Here is a 24,552-nt window from a genome sequence, read left to right as displayed (position 1 = left end):
TCCATTAGAACTGCCTCTCAAAACTTTATCCATGTCGTCAATTAAAATTGGAGTATCTACACGATCTTAACACAGATATAACATAAAACATCTGTTCAACTGAAATGAAGTAAGCAGCATTTTTTCCTAACATTTTTAATTTCCCTGTATTTAAGGCTTCTTGAGCAAAAGTATTCATGGTTATCTTAGTTAAAACTGGTTTCACTCTGCCAACAATCAATTTGATTGACATATTTACATATCAACTCATCTCATCTTACAAATTTTAAACTTTTTCACTTAAAATTGGATTCAAGTTGGCATCTTTCAAGAACTTTATGTACGTATATTTTAGGTTCAAACCGTGCATTAGAACATTTTTTTTTTTTACTTTTGTAAGTAATAGATACACATATCCAAATGTATATTTATGACCTGTCAGATTGGGATTTTATATGCAGGCAGTTGTATTCTCACCATCTCATGTGAAAGGTGATAATTTTAGGCAACTATAAATGAAATTCTTTTAATAGTATACACTGGATTGTTCCATTAGTTAGAAGCAATATAATAGAAATAAATAACTTACGTCTTTAATTATGTCTTTAATTATTGCAGTTATACTTGTCATCTCTTACCTCATCTTTAATTTCAAGATCCCTTTTAGTTTTTGTTCTGTACTCTCTGTGCTCCTTCTCTGCCTCATCTTTCTCCATTTTGGTTTTATTCAACTGATAGCGCATTTCCCCGCACACCTGTTAGATTGTAAAAACTAGATCAATAGCTGCGGGATTCTACCAGGCAATGCCTGCAATTAGATCTTTTGGTGCCCCCTAGAGGTCATATAAATAAAATACAATAGAACTTTCCTAAGAAGAGGATTTTCTGTTAGAATATTCAATTTATTCTGTTAAGATGTGAAGGTAGTATCAGGTATTACCAGGTTTAACAATTTCAAATTATTATAAATAAATGTATAACTAAGAAACTTAATGAATGTTCCCAAGACTTTTTGTGTAATATAACAGCTTCAATTGCATATTATCATCCAAAATGCACTATCATCTCCATCTTACGTAGATAAAATCATTAATTAAAATATTAAGCTATGTGAATATTCATTCAAATTGTTATGGTTAAATATACATTCTATATAATAAACTTCTCCTTTAAAGATTTGATGAGTTAGGCTTTATTTAAACTTTTGGGTGCTTTATTTCCTTCAAAAATAAAGGAATTTTTCTCTCTGCTAAGAGGCTATATGGTATTTAGGTGCATAGTAGAACACAGTATTTATTATGATCTTTGTAGATAATGTCAATCTTATGCACAGTGTGATATATGTAAGTTAATAAACCCTGTCCAGTAAAAGTCATGGACTGGAACCATGCACTCTGCATTTATAACTGTAGCATTCAACATAAAAGGAAATACACATTTAGGTGAAATTATTTTTAATATATCATTAAATAATGAATACACAGAGCATCTTAAAAGTGTTATATATCATCCTTAATATGATTTTTTTTTCAATCCAGGGTCTCTACAGACAGGTAAATATATGTGGAAAATGCAATTAGCAGATAAATCTAAAAAAAATAAAAAACAAATTATGAGTCTTTGAGACAATTGAGAACCTACAGAAAGGTTAATACACAAGTCTTCCAATTCAGGCTCTGACTTACAAATATAAGTTATAAAAAATCATGTATCATCCAATGGTTATAGTTGCTTGAAACTCTTCAATTTTGGTATTTCTCCAAAACTGATGATTGGAACTTCAGAAATTAGTTTTATCATTATTGAGATATTAGAATCTTATAAAACCTCTATCTATGTCCCATGTTCAAATAAAAAAAACCTTTGAAAAATAAACAAATCTGTATCTAAAGGTTATAGTGACAAAACAGAGGAGATAGTTTCTCCCCATTGGCCCTCAAAATGCTGGAAAAAGAATAAAATTACAAAAAATTTGATTTGAAATTGAAATGCCCTGAATGTGTCAGAGCTGATCCCTCTCATTGTAAAGAAAAAAAAAAACTAGTAATTTATAGAAAGTTATTAATTTTAAAGCTAGATAAAGTTTAAAATTTAGATGACAGAAAAAAATTAGAGGGGCCCTAATTTGCTTGCTACCTTATTCTTATCACAATCTATTTGATTTAAATACATGAATGAAATGAAAAAACCCAAATCAATAACATCAAAAAATAATAATTACACAGCCCTGGTGCTTCAAACCTAATACTAATACATAATTATTGTATATTATTATATGTCTAGGCATTAAGTTTTATTTAATATCAACTTATCCCTTAATTTTATTTTAAAGGTTCCCTTGCCTTCCTACTTTCACTTTAGCATCTGCTAAGTTTATCCATAACCCTTAGGTTTACCTAAAATAAACTGACAAATTAAATCAAAGTAAAATGATATCTCATGGTTGGAGCCACTTCAGGCATGCTTCTGATGCTTGAGTCTTTCTGGACAGTTATAAAGACAAAGGAACCATATTTTTTTATATGAATTTATTTTTTATTGGTGTTCAACTTGCCAACATATAGAATAACACCCAGTGCTCATCCCGTCAAGTGCCCACCTCAGTGCCCATCACCCAGTCACCCCCACCCCCCACCCACTTCCCCTTCCACCACCCCTAGTTCGTTTCCCAGAGTTAGGAGTCTTTCATGTTCTGTCTCCCTTTCTGATATTTCCCACTTATTTTTTCTCCTTTCCCCTTTATTGCCTTTCACTATTTTTTATATTCCCCAAATGAATATAATGAGCATATAATGTTTGTCCTTCTCCAACTGACTTATTTCACTCAGCATAATACCCTCCAGTTCCATCCACATCGAAGCAAATCGTGGGTATTTGTCGTTTCTAATGGCTGAGTAATATTCCATTGTATACATAAACCACATCTTCTTTACCCATTCATCTTTCGATGGACACCGAGGCTCCTTCCACACTTTGGCTATTGTGGACATGGCTGCTAGAAACATCGGGGTGCAGGTGTCCCGGCGTTTCATTGCATCTGTATCTTTGGGGTAAATCCCCAGCAGTGCAATTGCTGGGTCGTAGGGCAGGTCTATTTTTAACTCTTTAAGGAACCTCCACACAGTTTTCCAGAGTGGCTGCACCAGTTCACATTCCCACCAACAGTGCAAGAGGGTTCCCCTTTCTCCACATCCTCTCCAACATTTGTGGTTTCCTGCCTTGTTAATTTTCCCCATTCTCACTGGTGTGAGGTGGTATCTCATTGTGGTTTTCATTTGTAGTTCCCTGATGGCAAGCGATGAGGAGCATTTCCTCATGTGCTTGTTGGCCATGTCTATGTCTTCCTCTGTGAGATTTCTCTTCATGTCTTTTGCCCATTTCATGATTGGATTGTTTCTTTGCTGTTGAGTTTAATAAGTTCTTTATAGATCTTGGAAACTAGCCCTTTATCTGATACATCATTTGCAAATATCTTTTCCCATTCTGTAGGTTGTCTTTTAGTTTTGTTGACTGTATCCTTTGCTGTGCAAAAGCTCTTATCTTGATGAAGTCCCAATAGTTCATTTTTGCTTGTGTTTCTTTTGCCTTCGTGGATGTATCTTGCAAGAAGTTACTGTGGCCGAGTTCAAAAAGGGTGTTGCCTGTGTTCTCCTCTAGGATTTTGATGGAATCTTGTCTCACATTTAGATCTTTCATCCATTTTGAGTTTATCTTTGTGTATGGTGCAAGAGAATGGTCTAGTTTCATTCTTCTGCATGTGGATGTCCAATTTTCCCAGCACCATTTATCGAAGAGACTGTCTTTTTTCCAGTGGATAGTCTTTCCTGCTTTGTTGAATATTAGTTGGCCATAAAGTTGCGGGTCCACTTCTGGGTTCTCTATTCTATTCCATTGATCTATGTGTCTGTTTTTGTGCCAGTACCACACTGTCTTCATGACCACAGCTTTGTAGTACAACCTGAAAGCTGGCATTGTGATGCCCACAGCTATGGTTTTCCTTTTTAAAATTCCCCTGGCTATTTGGGGTCTTTTCTGATTCCACACAAATCTTAAAATAATTTGTTTCAATTCTCTGAAGAAAGTCCATGGTATTTTGATAGGGATTGCATTAAACATGTAAATTGCCAGAGGAGCCATCTTTACTGTACACATTCCAACAGAAAGTTCTCTCCCTACATGGACTGAATGCTCTCACCACCAGCTTTCCCCCATATATCTGGATTAGCCACTGCTAGCCCTTTACACACATTCCCATACTTCTACCCCTACCTCCACATAAACATATTGATGATATTGGCAAATAAGGTATTTTTAAACTTTTACATTAGCTAGTTTGAATTTTAGAAAGTAAATGGAGAATTATAGAAATTCAAGTCAAGAAAAGAAAAATGCTTTGTTTCTTCTATATATTAAAGATAATTTTACTTACTAAATTATAAAGTAACAAAGGCATTACATATGTGTCAACATTTAGGAAAATACATTGATAAGTAAAATGCTGTATGAAAAGGGCACACATTTCAAACAAAATTACCTGTGTCATTTTGACCTGTGTATATTGATAATAAAAAATCAATTGGTTTAATTTATTACATTATGCATGCCTGTATTTAGTTTCTTAGTTTTAAAGCAACTGATCACTGAAATCTACATGGACTTCTAGCATTTCCTAAATGTGTACCTTACAGTAATCAGCCAAGACTACTAAACATTTTAGTTTTTGGTTCACAAGTTTGTGATGCCAATAGCACAGACACTGTGATATTTTAAAGTATAAATTTAGGGACCAATAAAATAAGACACTCAGTATTGGAACCTTGATTTTAGAGCCCAGGTCTGAGAGGAATGGGACATGGAGAATTTTTTATGTTAAACACACTCTTCGTGTGGTGAATAAATCTCTTTTTCTACAATTGTGGAGGCCAAACCAATGCTAGTTCTGGCAAACATTTCTCCTGTTTAATACAGAAATGTAAGTTTTATCAAATATTAAGTATTAAAGTAATGAAACTTGCTTTTTGACAAGTCCGTCTCAGCAACTTATCCTTGGGTTCAAGGATATTATTTGTTCTAATTAATCTTTTGTATTTGCAACACCCATCAGAGGGCTTGCCCGTAATAGGTAAACGCTTGCTTAATGAACTTCATGTGGACTTTTACTATCTTAAATAACAAAATTTTTCTATTTCAAACTGCTTTCTGGGCCTCGTACATTAGGAAAAAATTAGAAACTAAAATCTCACTTTGTACCTTTGTGGCCTCCATTTCCTTGGAAGCAAGATGGTTTTGAATTCCCTCCAGTTGATTAATAGCTGAAATCTTCTCTCTTGTAATCTTTTCAACCTGGGCCTCCAGTTGTGCAATATTTTGAGACAGGGACAACATCTATAAGAGGAAATAAAAGTCCTAAACAATAATGTCATTTGACAAAATAAATATTAAGAACATTGATTTCTCAGCCATAAAAGAGTGAGATTTTGCCTGTGCAACAACATGGATGGACCTAGAGAGTATAATGCTAAGTGGAATAAGTCAGAGAAAGACAAATACCATATGATTTCACTCATTTCTGGAATTTAAGAAATAAAACAAAGAAAAAAAAGACACAGACTTTTAAATACAGAGAACAGGTGGTTCCCAGAGGGGAGGTGGGTAGAGGATGGGTGACACAGATGAAGGGGATTAAGGGTATACTTATCTGGATGAGCACTGAGCAATGTATAGAACTGCTGAATCATTATTTTATATACCTGAGACTAATATACTATGTAAAAAAAAAAAAATCTGGGATCCCTGGGTGGCGCAGTGGTTTGGCGCCTGCCTTTGGCCCAGGGCGCGATCCTGAAGACCCGGGATCGAATCCCACGTCGGGCTCCCGGTACATGGAGCCTGCTTCTCCCTCTGCCTGTGTCTCTGCCTCTCTCTCTCTCTCTCTCTGTGTGTGTGCCTATCATAAATAAATAAAAAAAAAATTAAAAAAAAAATCTTAAATTAATGGGAGTCTCTGCATGGCCACTTCACTTAAGTCATTTCTCTGTGGATTGGGTATGTCAATTTTTCCACTTCCTCAACTCACCCATTCCCCTATGACTTAAATATGTATTTCCTTTTTTTTTTTTTTAAATTTTTATTTATTTATGATAGTCACAGAGAGAGAGAGAGAGGCAGAGGGAGAAGCAGGCTCCATGCACCGGGAGCCCGACGTGGGATTCGATCTCGGGTCTCCAGGATCACACCCTGGGCCAAAGGCAGGCGCCAAACCGCTGGGCCACCCAGGGATCCCTGTATTTCCTTTTCATTCATTCTCTGGTCTCTACCCTCATTTTGAGAACATGTAACAAGATGATAAAATCAAAATCTGGGTTGAAACTTTAAGGTTATAATCCTATAAATTGTAGAGGGGATTAATATGAATAAATTTCAGAGGTGAGGTCAAGAAATCAAAGAAGTCTTGGGGAACCTGGGTGGCTCAGTCAATTGGGCATTGGACTCTTGGTTTTGGCTCAGGTCATGATCTCAAGGTCCTGGGATGGAGCCCCACATTGGGCTCCCTGCTCAACAGGGAGTCTGCTTGAGGGTTCTCTCTCTCCCTCCCTCTATCCCTCCCCCTGCTTGCTCTCTCTCTCAAATGAACAAATAAATCTTTTGGGGAGACTGGATAGCTCAGTCAGTTAAGTGTTAGACTCTTGATTTTAGCTCAGGTCCTGATCTCAGGGTCATGAGATCGACACCCCCTCCCCTAGTTGAGCTTCATGCTCAGCAGGGAGCCTGCTTAAGATTTTCTCTTCTCCCTCTCCATCTGCCCCTCCCCCCCACTCTCTCTGTCTCAAATAAATCTTTTAGAAAAGGAATAAATCAGGGATCCCTGGGTGGCTCAGCGGTTTAGCACCTGCCTTTGGCCCAGAGCATGATCCTGGAGTCCTGGGATCGAGTTCCACATCGGGCTCCCTACGTGGAGCCTGCTTCTCCCTCTGCCTATGCCTCTGCCTCTCTCTCTCTCTCTCTCTCTCTGTTTCTTATGAATAAATACATTAAAACTCTTTTAAAAAAAGAGAAAGAAAATGAATAAATCTTTGTAAAAAATCAGAGATGTCTTTTTTTTTAAGATTTTATTTATTTATTCATGAGAGATACAGAGAGAGGCAGAGACAGAAGCAGGCTCCATCCAAGGAGCCTGATATGGACTTGATTCCGGGACTCTGGGATCACGCCCTGAGCTAAAGGCAGATGCTCAACCACTGAGCCATCCAGGCATCCCAATCAGAGAAGTCTTAAACCCTTAAGGACATAAAGACTGGTTGGGAGACCTGGAGAGGCAGATATCTTTAGAGAGAACAGAGGTTCAGTGGATCCTACTACCATCACTCCAGCACCAATAAAGAAGGCTCTGTGCACTTTCCTTGCTATAAAACTCCACTAGCCCTCCTGTTATCTAGCTACTGCTATTCCTCCTCTAAGCCATTACCCCCTCTCCTTCGGAAGGTTTCTTTGACCTCTTGCTCCCAGCACAAAATAGGAGCCCCTTCACACACAGAGGGTTGCTATTCAGCTATTGTGTACTGGGACAGCCATGTCTGCTGTTTGCAGCTGGCATCCATTCTCATGGATTGCTGCCCATGTAGGCTGGTGGTTTAATATCTTGACTCTCACTCTGGCATGCACTGCCACAACCACCTCTATATATTTCCATCACACTGCAACCTGCAAAGTCCGCATACTTCCAGCCTGTACTTATCTGTTTAGACAACTGTTTAGTTGTCTATTTTCTCCTTAGACTACAAGTTCCTCAAGGGCATGTTCCTCAAGAGAGACTGAACGTTTGATGAATGAGTAGATCATTGGAATAAACAACTTTCCTAAGGAGCCATGCACTCTATGGATGTCAGGTCCTTAGCTTTTATCCAAGGGTGAGAAATGCTTTCTAGATCTTAGATTTAACCTTTATAATTTTTTCATTTGCAATTACATTTTACTCTGCTCCAGGAAGTCAAAATTTCCTGGACTCTTAATTTCTTATTTGTATTAGCAGTTTTTTTTTTAATCTTTTTTTTTAATTTTTATTTATTTATGATAGTCACACACAGAGAGAGAGAGAGGCAGAGACATAGGCAGAGGAAGAAGCAGGCTCCATGCACCGGGAGCCCGATGTGGGATTCGATCCTGGGTCTCCAGGATCACGCCCCGAGCCAAAGGCAGGCGCTAAACCGCTGCGCCACCCAGGGATCCCTGTATTAGCAGTTTTAAAGCAAAGAAGAAATGCTACTTTCCTTGAGACGGAAACACATAGAGACACCTACCAGTTTTTAATCTGTTAAAAAAGAGCTCGTAACAAAATTGAAATATTTAAAATCTACTGTTGTACACTGACAAGGGTGGGAATTCAGTTTTACAACTGAATTCAATAACACAAAGTTTGTGATAAAAATCAAGATTGCCTTTGAATTATGTAACAAGCTAAAGTTGACACGTGAAAATAATGAGCCCTGGTAGTGATTTTTCTAATTAAATGGTAGATGTACTCATTAACTTTCCTGGAGATTGTGGAGAATTGTATGTTTGACTTATGGCTGTTTACATGTCCTTCTTATCATTAAAAGTCTGGTTAAAAATATAATTTGCACATAAAATTATTAATACGAAGTTACAAACTATGCTAATACACACTGCAATCTGAACCCTAAATTGAAAGTCAAAAGACGTTAAATATAACAAATAAAGAGATTACTTTATATCCTTAATTTAAAATTCAAGTTTATGAGTATCCATATTATGAATATAATTATAGCTTTTCTGGAACCATACAACAGCAGCAAACTTTAATTACCAGCTACTAAAAAATCATACTTATGTGAAGATGTATCTTATGGTAAATATATTAACATTGGTGGTTTTTGAAGTAAATATGCAGACATTTACTTGCTAATTGTAAATTCCAAGTCAGTTTCTATTATAAGCATGTAACAAATCACACTCCTTCCATCTGATTCCCTCCCTCTGCCACCCATCACTTCTTTCCTCTGCCCACTACCTGTCTGCTCCCTCCTGTCACCCACTTCCTGAGGCCTCCGCTCCTGTTGTCACACCTTCTTTTTCCCCACGCCCACCATCTGGAAGTCAACATTACACTGCAGGAGCTTCTCCATCCACATCTGTTGCGGAGACAGAAGTACCGCAGACAGCTGCAACACTGCTGGATGTCCAGGGCGTTGACATCAGGTAAGTCCTTTAAACTTTGACAGGGGCAAGCAAGAGACAAGGACACCCAGGCTGGGAGAGCTTGATGGAACTCTCTAGACTACAGCAGTCCCTAGTGTCCTGAACATGGTATAATGTGGTCCTCCCTATATAACAGGTGCAAGAATGAAGGATTCTATGAAAAAATGTATAGACCAAAGGGGGCGCTCACTAATATGATAAATGACTGAACTAACAAACCCAGGGGCTCAGCGCAGCCAAGGACCATCATTGAAGACAACAAACTCACAGCAAGTACTGTTCATGGGGGGATGATTCAAAATCTGTCTAGGTAGAAGACATCTGCTCTCTTTGAGCTTCCCACACACACACAGAAATTAATGAGAACGAGTCAGAAGAAAAAAAAGAAGAAAAATAATAAAAAGAGAAAAAAAGTAAAAGTCTTCACAAGCATTCCTGACTGCTCAGAAAGTGGGGGCAGGGGATGCTTGCTTTACCCTAACTACAGAGCTCTCACAATGTTAGGATGAATTGTTCAGTCTCCCTCTTAGAATAACTTCCTAAGCCAGGCAGTATGATGTACATTCTCTCTTTTTCATCACCTTGAAGGATGAATTATATTGAATTAATTTTCAGTTGAAAAAATGAGATTCAGAAAATTAAGGAATCTGCCTAAATTCATTCAAAAGCTAATGAATAAAAAGTAAAGCCGGGCTTTATAGTAAAAAATGTCTGCTTTGCTAATAGAAAGGTCTAAGAAATCTATCCCATTACCCTGTTTCTCTTTCTCCAGAGTAAGAATGATAGTAGCCTTGAGCTAAAAGTTATTAAATGTCCACTCTAAGCCAGGTATATTAGGTCCTTTCGAAACATTTGTACTTAATCTTACCAATTCCTTGAGTAGATTAACTCTATTACTTACTCCTCTGAAATTTGAAAGGTTAAAAGAATTGTTCAAGGTCACAGGAAGGTCGAACTGGATTCAACTCTAAACCCTTCGACTCTTACTGCCATATCCTGGTGACAGCACTTGCCTGAGTGCTAGGACCACTTTCAATGAATGTCTTTTTTTTTTTTTAAGATCTTATTTACTCATGAGAAACACACACACACACACAGAGAAGGAGATAGAGATAGAGAGAGAGAGAGAGAGAGAGGCAGAGACACAGGCAGAGGGAGAAGCAGGCTCCACGCAGGGAGCCTGACGTGGGACTTGATCCCGGGACTCCAGAATCAGGCCCTGGGCTGAAGGTGGCGCTAAACCGCTGAGCCACCTGGGCTGCCCCTAGGACCACTTTCAGCTCTTTATTCAGACACTTTATTTAGGGTAGGACCTTGAGATTAAATGCCAGCCAAGGCTTATTCCGGGCAAAACTCAAAATGAATCAGACTCAGACATACATTTTACTTCTGTTGCTGCTTTTATTCGTGAAATAATTATCAGTGTAAGAAAGTGGTGCTGTTACACGAGAGCACCTGGAATATAGCGGCACTTCCAGTCTTTTTTTGTCCTCCCTTATCAGCAATTCTCAGCTCCATGTTTGTATATGGTAGAACTATTCAGCAAGGCAAAAAGTTTCCACTCTTCCAACCCAGAAGAGTCTCCCACACATGAATAATAGCTGGTCTTTGCTATTGGTCCTATTCTCTGTCACACACACAACACTCAATTCACAAAGTTACCTCTACTCCATGCCATACTCTTGTTGTAGCCAGCATTCCTCGCCCCATGCTTTACATTTCTGAGTCCTACCTGCACTTTGACACTCAGTTAAAACACTACCTTCCTCACAAAATCATCCATGATCTCTTGCAGACATAGGCCATCCTGATCCTCTGAATTCACAAAATCTTAGCCAGACCTTTCCAATGGCACAGGGTCTTTTTCTATATATATTTGTCATTTTTTCATTCAACAAATATATGTGGAGCACATTTTATATGAGTGGGATGTGCCAAATGATGACAATGTTAACCAACCACATATTCAAAGGACTCACAGTAAATTGGGAGAGAAAAATGATGCAGTAAGAATTTGCAATTAATTGAGTTATAGGAGCCCATAGGAGGGGCTCTCAATTCATCTCTGGGAGCAGGTTTTATCAAAAACCCTGAAGGATCAGTTATAAAGGGCACAGGGCAGAGGATTTCTCTAGGTAAGGGACAAAGCACATACAAAATCCTGAAATGAAAAAACAGTATGGCAGATTGGTATGTTTGCAGTGGAGTTAGTGTGGTAGGTCAGTATGGTGATGGTGGCAGTGCAAGAAAGAAAAGTGAAGGGAGATGAGATAGGAGAGCTGAAGAGAGGAAGAGAAACGTAGAATTTTCAGGCAATGCTGAAGAATCCTAAATTTTATTCAAGGGGTTGCAGGGAGACATGAAAGGATTTTAAAGCAAGAGACTGGCGTATTGACATGTTCATTTTAGAAAGATCATCCTGGCTGTGGCTCAGATGAGAAGGCGAGACTGGAAGCAAGGAGAGGTCTTGGGGCTATAGAAATAATCCAGGGGTGAGGTATGAATAGCAGTAGGGTAGAGAGAGAGGGTAATGAAAATTCCTAGGTGCCTGAATCTCTAGAATTTGGTGACCTAATAATGAGCAGGGTGAAGGAGAGAAAGGACACAAGAATGCCAACAAGATTCGGGGGTTGGCAACTGGATGAATAGTGGCTCCTCTGGGAGAAGGAGGATGGGAAGTGAAGCTGGCTCACTTCCAGGTGAGGATGGGAGCTCACCAGAGAGCTGAGGATTTAGGAATCAATTCCATATACGTGAAACTGGGAGACACTGTAATGCCAAAGATCCCAAAATATAAAGCTCTCTGTTAAACTCTAGAACTTTCCATCAAGTTGCTTTCTGGATATGTTTCCTTTCTTGTCTCAAAGGCACTTTAAACTCAGAGCAAACTGAAAGGCACACACCATCATTCTCCCAAATCAAGAAAAATCAAATCAAGAAAAAATCTTTTAAAGAGAATAAGAACTAAAAAATATTCCCTAAAAATAGTACAAGGAGGGCTTTGGTGAACATAATGAGGTAAGAGAATGAAGACAACACATACAGACAAACCTTTCAAGAAATTTGCCCATTAAGGGGAAGAGTTAGGAAGGACATGGAATTTACTGAGGTGGTTTCCAACCTTACACTGGAATCACCTGAACAGCTTTAAAAACTGCTGACACTTAAAATCCGACCCACAGTTATGTACACATGTTGGTTTGGGATGCAGACTGGGCAATGAGATTTTTGGAGCTTCTGTGGAGCCAAGATTGAGAACCACTGGATTAAAAGAGTGTTTATTTTAATGGATGAGAGACTCTTGAACAGATTCTCCTCTGTTCAACCCGACCCTGAGATCATAACAAAGAGGCTGCTGTGAGGGAAAGACAGGATTCAGCGGGGGAGAGGAAGAGGAATGACAGCTATGAGGGGCTGGGTGGCTCAATCAGTTGAGTTTCCAACTTTTGGTTTTGGCTCAGGGCATGATCTCAGGGTCGTGGGACTGAATCCCCTGTCAGGCTCCACGCTCACCTCAGAGTGTGCTTTTGCTCTCCCTCTCCTTCTGTCCCTGCCCTCTCTCAATAAGTAAATAAAATCTTAAAAAAAAAAGAAAAAGAAAGAAAAAGAAAAAGAAAAAGAAAAAGAAAAAGAAATGACCTCCCTGAGGTGGAGGAAGAGAATGGAACTCAGAGCAAGGGGAATGAATTAGCATAAGGCCTCTCCTGTTCTGACAGGGTTGGTATGCCAGTGAGATCTTATTGGAAGGCCCAGGTGAAGGGGAAAATAAGTAGTTGAAGTTTTCAGTTTTCTTTGTTAGGTAAGGCTTTCCACTGAGAATGAGGGGAACGATGGTAGAGTAGATAATTGAGGAGAATAAAAGTAATTTAAAATAGTCCTTGAAAAAGGGCCCAAGATACCATCATGGCCACCTGGACTACGATAATTACCTCCCACCTGATCTCCAGGCATTTGTTCCCATCCTCCTTCCAATCTATGGACAGATGGTACTTCTCAAATATAAATGGCATCATGATGCTGCCCAATTTAAAGCCGTTCAAAGGTTTTCCATTAGCTTTAAAATTTTTTTAATCTTTCACATGGACTTTAAGGCCATTTATGCTTTGGTCCCTGCATACTACTCCAAACTCATCTCCCACTATTGTCCCTACTTCCTATGTTCCAGTCACCTGGGTCTTTAAATTTCTAAAAATTATGATGCTTTTTAGCTTCAAAGTCTGGGTGGTGTCATTTCCCTGGGTCTGAAACTTTCCTTCAACTCTTCACCTGACTATTCCTACTCAACCCTGTTGAGTCTTTCAAAATTTCTTTCTTAGGAAAGTCTTACACAACTGTCCAGACTGGGTCAGGTGTGCCTGTTACATATTCTTATGGTACTCTATACTGTACTTTCTTGCCTTTACTGTGGTGGTAATTACAAACTCACTTATGGAAGTATGTGTTTAATGTCTTCCTCTCTCTTCCTCTGTAAGCAGGACTGCACTGGTCCTGGGACACCCATAGTCCCAGGCCCTCCAGTTACTATCTGTTGAATGTGGAATGAACAGGTGAGAGGAATGTGTGGCAAACTGCTGGAAAGCAGCAAGAGCACCATGGATGTAAAGGCCATGATGCACCGTGGTGTCATCTGCCAGGCTCAGATGGCCCATCCAGGTCAGAGAAGGTAGATGATTAGATTGATAGAGTAAGGTTCTGACAGGCGCCATCTTTCTAAAGGCTGAGACAAGGGGGTTTACAGTAAATGCTTCAGAATCCATAAGACTTAAAATCTCCTGGACAGAATTTGTGATGTTTCTCTTTTCTATATCCTCAGGATTACACACTGCCTTGCACATGACAGATACTCAATAAATATGTGCTCAATAACGTAATTCTCACACCCTGGAACATTATAATAAAAAAGCATTAAGGGTACAAGCTGTGAGTTGCTTTAAAAATAAAACAAAACATGTTGGGATGCCTGGGTGGCTCAGCGGTTGGGCGCCTGCCTTCCGCTCAGGTCGTGGTCCTGGCATCCAGGATCAAGTCCTGCATCAGGATCCCTGTGGGAAGCCTGCTTTTCCCTCTGCCTATGTCTCTGCCTTTCTCTCAGTCTGTGTCTCTCATGAATAAATACATAAATCTTAAAAAAAAAAAACATGTTATAGCCCTTTTGGTTATTTTATGGACCATCTTACTCAATTTTCCTCTACCTTAGCAACTTTAAAGATTTATTTATTTTAGAGAGAGTGAGATAGCGGGTGAGCTGGGGGAAGGAGAGGGAAAAGTAGAGAAAGAATCTCAAGCAGACTCCACACTGAATGAGGAGCCCAACTTCGGGCACAATCTCATGACCCTGAGATCATGACCTCATCGAAAACAAAAGTCAGACACTTAACAGACTGAATCACCCAGGTGCCCCCATTGCAGCAACATTAAAGATAGGTTTCAATTCTATATTCCAGTTTGTTACTGTTTTCCAAACAGTGCCCATTTCACATTAGTTGTTACTTTTGCCTTTCATTTCTCCCATCCATGTGTTCATCTGGTTATGTTCATTATCCATTATGCAATTTGTCAGAACCTACTTTGTATGGTGTATATAATTACTTTTTTTGGTTACTTGGTTTCCTACATGTGTTTCATTTTCTGCAAGTCTAATTCGAGAGTGGGGGATACGGTGGGGAGTCATCTCTCCTGGATTTAGACCAGGTTGAAATAAAATCTGGATATCCACAGAGCACCTGCTTTTCTATGACAAACATGAGAGAGGGCATCAAACAGAATGGCGGGATTAATGTATAATTTCACAACTTCCTACCATGGAATCGAACAGATTATTTTATTTGAAGAGGTCTGAGAATATGACAAAACATGGAAAAATGGAAAATTTTTATGAACTCTGAATTATAAGCAATTGACTACTAAGGGGTTTTTAAAATTGAGTGTTCAATTTAAGAGTTGCAGTCCACAGCATCATCAGTGACATCACCACAAACATCTCTGCCACAGCAAGGAACAAATTGAATCCCAAGTACCTTTGATCCCATGTCCTCCCTTTCTTTTGTTATTTCCTTTCTCATCATCTCTTTCTCAGAGGCCCTTTTCTCTTGCTGAGCCGTGAGTTCTTTTTCAAGTCTTTCCGTCTGCCTCTCCAGTTCATTCTTCAACTGTTCACACTGGATTAAAGCCTGCCAGAGTAAGACAGAGGAAATGGGACGTTAGAATTTGAAAAAATAAGAGGGCAATGAGACAATCAAGCTTTAGTTTTATTTAAAATCATCACAACCCACTGTAAAGCCCATTAGAATAATTTTATGTTTGTCAATATCAATTACAGATCTAAACCACAATTCACATGTTAACATTTATTCACCTATTTCAATTTTCACAATTAAGTCCGAATTAACTAAGCAGTAAGAAAATGGTTAATGGACGCTGATGAAGCCACAGATGGGTCCAAATTTTGCAAAAGAGCATCAGAAAAATCAAATGTCCTAATATTTTTCAATTAAATGTCATGTTTATACTAAATGAAATAGGTAAGTATTCAATTTAGCTGACTTTTCATTTGATCATTGTTAAAAATTAGTAAAATCCTTCAAAATTTAAAATGAGATGCATTAGTTATTATATACAGGAATCTATTTTTGACTATCAAATGATCAAGTTTCCTTAAATACAGTAAGATAAGATTTAGTTCACTCTCCTTATAAACATAACTAAAGTAAAAATCAGGTAATAATAAAAAGTTTCGGGGGATCCCTGGGTGGCTGGGCGGTTTAGCGCCTGCCTTTGGCCCAGGGCATGATCCTGGAGTCCTGGGATTAAGTCCCACATCAGGCTCCCTGCATGGAGCCTGCTTCTCCCTCTGCCTTTGTCTCTGCCTCTCTCTCTCTCTCTCTCTCTCTCTCTCTCTCTCTGTGTGTGTCTCAGGAATAAATAAAATCTTAAAAAAAGAAAAGAAAATCTTAAAAAAAAAGTTTCAATAAAGAAAGACTCAAAACATTTACTATCTAGTTTCATAAAATGAGAAGTGCCATCTTTCACTGCTCGTAATTTGCAAGTTTACAATTGTTTTTTAGTCTTGATTTCCCATTCTGAATTTCTAGAAGTAAAAACTTTCTAACTTCCTTTTAACTACATTCACAGTATCTTCATGTAAAATACCCAATAATTAACTTACTTCAAAATCTCAATTAAAAAAAAAAAAAAAACCAATACAGGTAAGGTACTCGACCTAGAGAATCTGAACCATTCTATTGTTTCTTAACCTTATTCCAGTGGCTCTTATACAATATTCACCTCATTCAACCACTATGTTACTCTGAATTGGAAACCCAAGGAAGCAAGTCTCATATGACCTATGAACTGTGTAAGTGTGTATTGAGTTCTATATGTGATAGCTACATTTGTTGTTCATGGTGAGGAAGTGGTCTCAGTAAGCACTGCAAGTTTTATACATAGCTATGCTTCCCTCTGTGAAAGTGATAATAAACACAGACAATAAATAATCTAGGGTATGTGAATTTGTTTCTCTTCATCTGGAAAGCATTAAACCCTAATCTCTTTCAAATTCTTCTGGGAAGTTTCTGCACTCCTAGGCAGAAAATATAAGGGTAAAACTCAATTGTCTCAGGTTAATTGACAAGCACATATAGTGACTGACAATTGATTCTCCCAGGACTCAGTCCCAAGTATGATCTTAGTCGAGAAGGTCTGGAAAATAAAATTTTCCATTAGATTGTAAAAGAAATGAAAAAGCATAGTTTTTCTATAATTTAAGCCCTTGGAATTTGATATATTATGAATTTTAGATTTTTGTATTTCAGAACACAATTGCTGTTGTGAGAAATATTTTATATGAACCTAATAAAAGTGTTTATAACTTTCACTGATCCAATACCAGTAGCATGAAATAACAAAATGATTATTGATGATAAACCAATATTTCCAATCAGAAGCTTTTTTCATTGCACAAAAACTCAAGAGTCAACATTAATCCAGCACAGAAGCAGTGGAAGGGATGGCTGAAGATCTAAATATCAGGCTGACATGAAGATCAACCAAAGAATCAATTCCAAGAATTCAATTAGTTTGGGAACAAGGACCAGTAAATGATCCTGATAGGATAAGAGGTCTAATGCCAAGGTAAGATGATATAAACAAAAAGTACAAAGCACAAAAGCAAGAAGTTGTAAATCATTCAACACCATTGCTGAAGCCTTCTCCCTATTTGGACTGGCCACCACATAGTGGTGATGATAAGGAAGTATGAAGGCAGAACTTTTCTCTTGATTTTAATATATATGCCTGGTCCCAATGAAGAAAATATTGAGGATCAATAACACTTGAATTTAGAAAAGTGATTTAATCTTTCTAGAGATATCTCTCTTACCATGGACCTCACATATTAGAAGATCATAGCAAACTAAAAAAGTATTTATACACTCTTTGCATTAAAGCTTTACCTTTTCATTCCAGGGCTCCCTCTCCCAGCGTCCAGAATCCCAGCTGATCCAGGACTCCCTGATTCTGCTCATCTACCCATTCCATAAAGGCATAATAACTGAATTCTCACAAGCGAGGTCAGTAAGTGGTCGGTTACAGCTAACTGATAGATCTTCAGAGGGGACCAAGTGGATTTGGGGTCTGTAGCTGCCATTTCTCCCAGTGGCTCCCAAGGGGGTAGCTTCTTTCTTTCCCTGAGCACAGCCCTGTTTTGGGGCAAAAGGCTGTAGCTCTTGGGGAGTTAAATGAATTACACTATTCCCCCCACCCAGTCAACTCAATTGTCAAGGGATCTTTTCTGGGAAGTTTCTTTATTTGTGGTTATTCTATGCTGGCCACATTAACACAGTTTTCAAAACATAATTTATTGGACTTGATATTCCCCTCTTTGGTTCTATTAAACTGAGTATGGGTTACTATTTTAATGGGGTCAAAATGTTTTCTGAAACAAATTTGTATCTAGTCAGCTCAACTTTTTAAAATAGGAAACCTATTTTACGACCTATGAAAGTCCTTCCCAAGTGTGAGGGTTAGGTTTCTAGAAATCTTTGTAATCGAACTAGTCACAACCCAATAATTAAAGACTCATGAAAAACAACAAAATTCACACTTCAAAAATTAAATTTAAAATTCAATTAATTTTAAAATATTTAAAATTTAAAATAAAAACTTGCAAAAGTATTTTCATTTTTATGAACTATAGCCCACAAAACTAAAATGATCATCAATATGTTTTAAGCATTTAACTTATGAACAATAACAACTATTGATTTTTTAATTTATAAACTCTTCTTTGATAAAAAACTGTCTCCCCTTTTCAAGATGTCTATTATTTTTTTTGTGGCAGATAATGTACATATCAAGAAGCAATGGAGCAGCCGGGAAGCTCAGTCAGTTAAGTGTCAATTTTGACTTAAGTCATGATCTCTGGGTCCTGAGTTCAAGCCCCATGGTGGGCTCCCCGCTGAGCATAAAGCTTGCTTAAGATTCTCTCTCCCTCTCCTTCTGCCCCCTCCCAACTCACCCACCCCTTCACCCTACTTGCTCAATCTCTGTCAAAAAAAAAAGGCATTATATTCTCTGCCTGTGCTTGCAATCAAATGATCAATTGTTTTGATCTTTTTAAGTTTAGGTTTCTAAATTTTCATCTTTTTGATTCTGGTGTAGTATAAGAAAAATAATTTGGAAAGGAAAAGAAAAAGGGTTGGGGACATTTATTCAACCTCTCAGGTTTTTGTTTTCTTTTTTTAAAAATCTTCCCTTGGAGTGTTATCTCATTATAGATAAGCTCATGATAACTTCATGTGAAAGCCAACAATTTCCCTTCAAATAGAAGCAAGCAGATCTGAGGCCTACTAAACCTTTTCATCTCTGTAGCTTCACCAAAGCATCACTGCAAAACCTCTACTTTTCTTCTTCATTTCTTCTGAGGATATTTTTTTTCCCACTCTTTTAAAATTACCCCTGGTTGTAATGGCTTGCAATTTTCAAAGAAAACCAAAACAATTTATTGACCACTCACCATGAGCCAGATACTTTGCTAAATGGCTTCCATTGATTAACATATTTAACAGTCTTGCTAAATTTTAAGTAGTTCTTACTACTCAGCTAAGGAAACTGTGCAGCTCTGAGACATTAAGTAACTTGCCCAGGATCACAGACCTACTAAGTGGCAGAGCAGAGAGATCTGAGCCAGGGTGGTTCCACAGATGAACTATGCACAGCACTACAGGTTCCCTGTGTTATAGACTTATTTGCTTATAAAATTTCCAAGTGAGGTGCTTGGCTGGCTCAGTGGATTAAGCATCTGCTTTCTGCCGGGGTCAGGGTTCAAGCTCCATATTGGGCTCCCTTCTCAGCGGGGAATCTGCTTCTCCCTCTGCCCCTCCCCCATTCATGCTTACTCTCTCTCAAATAAATAAATAAACAAATAAATAAATAAATAAATAAATAAAATCCTCAGGTGTCTTCACTGCCATCATCAGTGTTAATATAGAACATGAAATAATTCCTTCTGTGCCCTTACTTAGCATGCAATATGCAAACTGGAACACTAGATGGCAACAAATGTCAAGAAAATGTTAAGAACAAAGTACACAATTCATCAGCTCAACAATCAAGTAGTTTGTTTCAAAATTAAAATATGGATGCCATTTTATGTTTTACTTTCAGAAAGCAAAATTCCTATTATATTTTAACATACCTGAGATAAACACTAGTAGATGTGTATTGTATTTTGTAGACTGCATAGAAATCAGTTCTTGTATTAGTAATTCAAGGAAAAATGCTTTAGATTCACAATACACAATAGCTTCTTTTGTCAACTGTTAAATTTTTAAAAGCACTAATTATAAAAATTCATATTCATAGTTAAAGCTAACAATTGACTTTGATTCAATTCAACAAACATTGTACAATTAATATGTAAATGGACACAAGAGGAATACAATGGTAAATGCCAGAGACCTGCCTTTTAAGGTCTTTCGGTGGTGAGAGCTATGTAAACAGCTACCAAAATTAAACAGCTACCAAAATTATAAACAGCTCATTTGGAATATGGAGGAAAAAGAGATTAATTCAAACAAGAAAGAGCTGGGGAAAACTTTGAGGAAAATTGCCACCTGGATTGAGCCCCAAGGTTGAATAGATATACATCAATACAGTGCTATAAATTATAACATGAGCAAATTCATGGTCACATTCAGGAAGGTCACATTCCTGACTTTGTAAGTCACATTCAGGAAACAGCCCAGGTCGTATGAAAGAGTATAGTGAAAAATATGGGTAGAAAAGTTAGGGTGGCCACATTGTAAAAGATCTGGAAGATCATGCTTTTATTCTACTGCAAGAGAGGAGTTACCAGACAGGGAGAGTTACAATTGAGGAGGACTTTGGTAGCAATAGGAAAGATACCCTGGAACTGGAAGAGGCTTGAGCAAGACCAACAGAAGTCTACTGCAATTGTCTGCATAGACTTGAACCAGGATGGAAAGGGTGGGCATAGCTTAGGATGGAACTCCAAAGTCCCAAAGACAGTGAGGGTTTGGCAACTGATTGGATGTTGAGAGTATGGGATGGGGAGGGGCCAAGATATTTTAAAGGCTCTGAGCCAGGGCTGCTGGTAAGATGAGGATGCCATTATCTGAGAAAGAAAACACAGACAATAGTAGAAGGAGGAGAGGTGGAAAGGAAAATAGAGAGGAGTAGAAACTTGGTCACATAGATTTTCAGATGCCAACAGAATGTCATACATATACGGCAAGAAATGTAGGTGTGGTGCTCAAGAGAGCCATTAGAGCTAAAGGTACAAGGCAGGGGTGTTCAAATGAAGGGAATGTTTTAGACATGGCAGGAGAAACAAATTCCTGGAAATTAGGACAATGCAGTGGAAGACTAGGAACTACTGACCAAGTAATGCCTGAGTTGAAGGCCTGTGGAAAACAAGTGAAGAGAGATGGAGAAGAGTAGACGAGCAATAAAAAGACCCACAGGAGTAAATGTCAGATATATCAAGGGGGAAAGATGACATGTTATGATAGGACACCCAATAACTTCCAAGACTGCAGAGTTGGGAGTCAAATGAAGATGGAGATGAGGTCACTGGGCTTAGTAATCAGGAAGTGACTGGTGACCATTAAGTGAGCAATTCAGCAGCAGGAAGTCAGATTACTTTGTCACCAGCCTGACTGCAGTGTGTTCAGAAGTGAACAGAAAGCTGCAACAGTGGACACTCATTTTGAAAGGTCTGTGGGTGATGTGGTGATGAGAAGTTAGTCAATAGAGTGGAAGCTGATCAAGTAAAGGCTGCCTGTTTTTTGTTTGAACAAGAATTATGGCTGGAGATAGGATGGGAATGACAGAGGGGAGGATGGAATTTGTATTTCTGCCTACCATACAGAAAGTGGTCAACTGCAAAGAAGAGAACTGCTCAATAGTACTTAAAATCACTGAAGGTGACCAGTATCACTCTCCTGTGGAATTCATTCTGTGGCCTTCTTCAACCAACAATTGATAGGCTGAAAGCAGCGAAAGGAAAAAAATGTGTGATTGAGCCTCTGCTGGGTACTGGCAGTGGGGATAAACTGGGAAGATAAGAATAAAAAGATTTTAGAGTGTTACTGAAAACAGATTACAATTCCCTTACTTAGTGGATATTTTCTGAGAACCTATTACATACCAAGCAGTACGCAAGATGCTAAAGAGTTACTAGTGATCAAGATGCATTCCTGTCAGAGATTTTAAAGTTTAATGGAAGGGGTGCTGGGGTGATTCAGTCGGTTAAGTGTCTGACTCTTGATTTCAGCTCAGGTCATGATCCAAGGTCATGAGATCGAGTCCTGTGCAGGCTCTGTGCTGAGTATAAAGCCTGCTTGGGATTCTTCCTCCCTCTGCCCCTCATCCCCACATGTGTAGACTCTCTAAATAAATATATAAGAATAAAGTTTAATTAAAGATAAAGACAAATAAGGCATAATAATATACTTTGATGAGTGCTGTACATAATGGGAAGTAGTTCTTAGCTGGGAGCAATTATGCATGCATACGCACATACACACATGCATGCATGAGCACATATCTGTGGGAACCTTTAGCAATGTATGGAGATATTTCTGGTCGTCAGAACTTGGGGAAGAGGAGGTATGCTACTGGCATTTAGTGAATAGAGGCCAGGAATACTGCTAAATATCCTATGATGTGCAGGCAGGACAACCTCTAAAACAAAGAGTTATGCAGTCCAAAATGTCAATAGTGCTAAGGTTGAGAAATCCTGCTATGAAGGCACATAAGAGGAACATCAAACTAGAGATTTTCTATAGACAGCAGAAGACCTCTCTAGAGATGGAGAAGATATCTAGGTAGGGAGTGGAGAAGAATTTACATGGTGTGTATAAAAATCTAGGGGGTAAAAATAACAGTGCATAAACGGGGAATAATAGCCAGGAGCATCAGTGGCACCACTGTTGAGGAAATACATTGTGCCAGAGATCTACAAGGTAACAGATACGCATTTTAGGATGCAGTCCTCTGAGTCAGATATTATTTCCATTTTACAGATGAGGAACAACTATGGTTCAGGGAATGAAGTAAGTTGTCCTAGGTCATGTAGTCGGTGAATGGTGTGGCTGGAGAGCTGATTCAAGGTTTGCTAACTAATATACCCTGACCAACCCCTAAAGTCGACTGCCCTTTCAAGCTGACACTGGCTGAGTCTGTTGGAAGAGAGTAATCAGGAAGCACACGACAGACCTCAGAAGTAATGCCAAAGGGCTTAAAGACTGTCCTGAAATAGTGGGCAATCCCAGACAGATCAGAAATCAAAGACTCACAGGATCAAATCTGCCTTGAAGAAAGGTCACTTCTGGCTGCAGTGTAGGGAACAGGGTGAAGGAAGAGGATGTTGTAATTCACAAATCCATAGATTATGGTATCCTGAACAAGAAAGGTGACAGTGAGAAAAGAAGTCAAGAAGAGTTCAGAAACTAAGATTTATACTTAGTGATTGGCTGGAAGTCAAGCATGAAAGAGAGGATGACAACCAGGTTTCTGGTCAGGGCATGGTAGTAGACAGAGTTGCCATTCAAGGCATACAGAACACAGTAGCATTAGGGGAGCAAATGTAATGAGTTCAGTTGGGGATGTAAAATTCATATTTAAATGGGGGGGGCGGTGCCTGGGTGGCACAGTTGGTTAAGGGTCCAATTCTTTATTTCAACTTGGGTCTTAGGGTTGGTCAGGCTCAGCTCTTAGCAGGGAGTCTCCTTGAGATTCTGGCCCTCCCATTTGTATTCTTTCTCTCTCAGATAAATAAATCTTAAAAAAAAAATACTAAAATAAATAAATGGAAGGGGAAAAAGACCAGCCTAGAGACAATAGATAATATAAGATAGGAGAGGCGACTGAAGCAGCAGAGGCAGGAATGGGGACATTGAGTATGTTTAATGGGGACAGGGAGGCAGAGAGGCACTGGTCAAAGGGAGCAGATGCAGAGTTGGAGATGCCATGGACACATCAGTTCAGGTGACAGTCACTATAGAACAGGGAAAATGTTAGAGGCAAGCAAGCCGAAGTATGTTGGGACTATGGTGTTGTGTGTATTAACAAGATAGATTAGAAACCTTTCAGGATAATCAAAGGAGGAAGGTAGAGGGTGCTGTGGACTGAAGGTTTGCGACCCTCCAAAATTCATGTGTTGAAACCTCACCTCCAACATGATGGTATTAGGATGTCTGGCTTTTGGAAGCTGATTAGGTCCTTAGGAGGAAGCCTGCATGAATAGGGTAGTGGCCTTAATAAAAGAGGTCCCAGAGAGCTCCCTCACCCCCTTGGCCTTGTGAGGCCACACAGCAAGAAGACAGCTATCCATGAACCAGGAAGCAAACCCTCTCTAGACACCAGATCTGCTGGCACCTTGATCCTGGACTCTCCAGACCCCAGAACTGTGAGAAATAAATGTGTGCTGTTGAAGGTAGTCAGGCTATGGTATTTTTGTTATAGCAGCCTGAGCAGACAAAGACAGGGCCAGATGCTAACACTCTTAAAAAGTGTCCTATAGCTAACAACTATTTTATAAACTCAAGTAGTAAAATGGAGGAGGTTTTGTTTTGTTTTGTTTTTTTAAAAAAAAGTGTCAAATAGTAACATCTAGATTGAGTTTATACTGATTAAAATTAGGGAGAGGAGAGACAATGATGATTTCAAAGAGGCCTCATCACAGCCAGATGAAAGGAATGAGTGGCAAAGGGCTTGAGGGTCATGGTATCATCAAGAGACTGCTAGAGTTCAGTACAAATGAACAACTAGGAATATTTAAGGAGACAAAGCCTGTTAGGGAGTTTGGTCAGAATGGACGTAAGTTACAAAGGCACC

The 24,552-nt window shown here is 38.7% G+C and overlaps 1 protein-coding gene and 1 long non-coding RNA gene across 19 annotated transcripts in view; one reads left to right on the top strand and one right to left on the bottom strand.

Moving 5' to 3' along the window:
• SDCCAG8 (SHH signaling and ciliogenesis regulator SDCCAG8) overlaps window positions 1–24,552 on the bottom strand; it is a 236,206-nt gene that overhangs the window by 152,334 nt on the left and 59,320 nt on the right. For 12 of the 13 annotated variants that reach the window (XM_038542720.1, XM_038542719.1, XM_038542723.1 and 9 more), the window contains 3 exons: window positions 15,213–15,365; window positions 5,230–5,364; window positions 618–734 (listed from right to left, as the gene is read on the bottom strand). In XM_038542720.1, the coding sequence (XP_038398648.1) occupies window positions 618–734; window positions 5,230–5,364; window positions 15,213–15,365 (405 nt within the window). The remainder of the gene's footprint in view (window positions 1–617; window positions 735–5,229; window positions 5,365–15,212; window positions 15,366–24,552) is intronic. The other variant, XM_038542721.1, reaches the window with a different exon arrangement.
• Window positions 11,748–24,552, top strand: part of LOC106559039 — a 32,819-nt gene continuing 20,014 nt past the window's right edge. For all 6 annotated transcript variants that reach the window (XR_005362206.1, XR_005362207.1, XR_005362208.1 and 3 more), the window contains exons 1-3: window positions 11,748–11,894; window positions 17,659–17,762; window positions 18,533–18,579. This is a non-coding gene — a long non-coding RNA (uncharacterized LOC106559039). The remainder of the gene's footprint in view (window positions 11,895–17,658; window positions 17,763–18,532; window positions 18,580–24,552) is intronic.

Source organism: Canis lupus, chromosome 7 (genome assembly GCF_011100685.1).
Source record: "Canis lupus familiaris isolate Mischka breed German Shepherd chromosome 7, alternate assembly UU_Cfam_GSD_1.0, whole genome shotgun sequence".
NCBI lineage: Eukaryota > Metazoa > Chordata > Mammalia > Carnivora > Canidae > Canis > Canis lupus.
The sequence above is the reverse complement of the archived record's forward strand: the minus strand, read 5'-3'. Positions and strand labels throughout refer to the sequence as shown.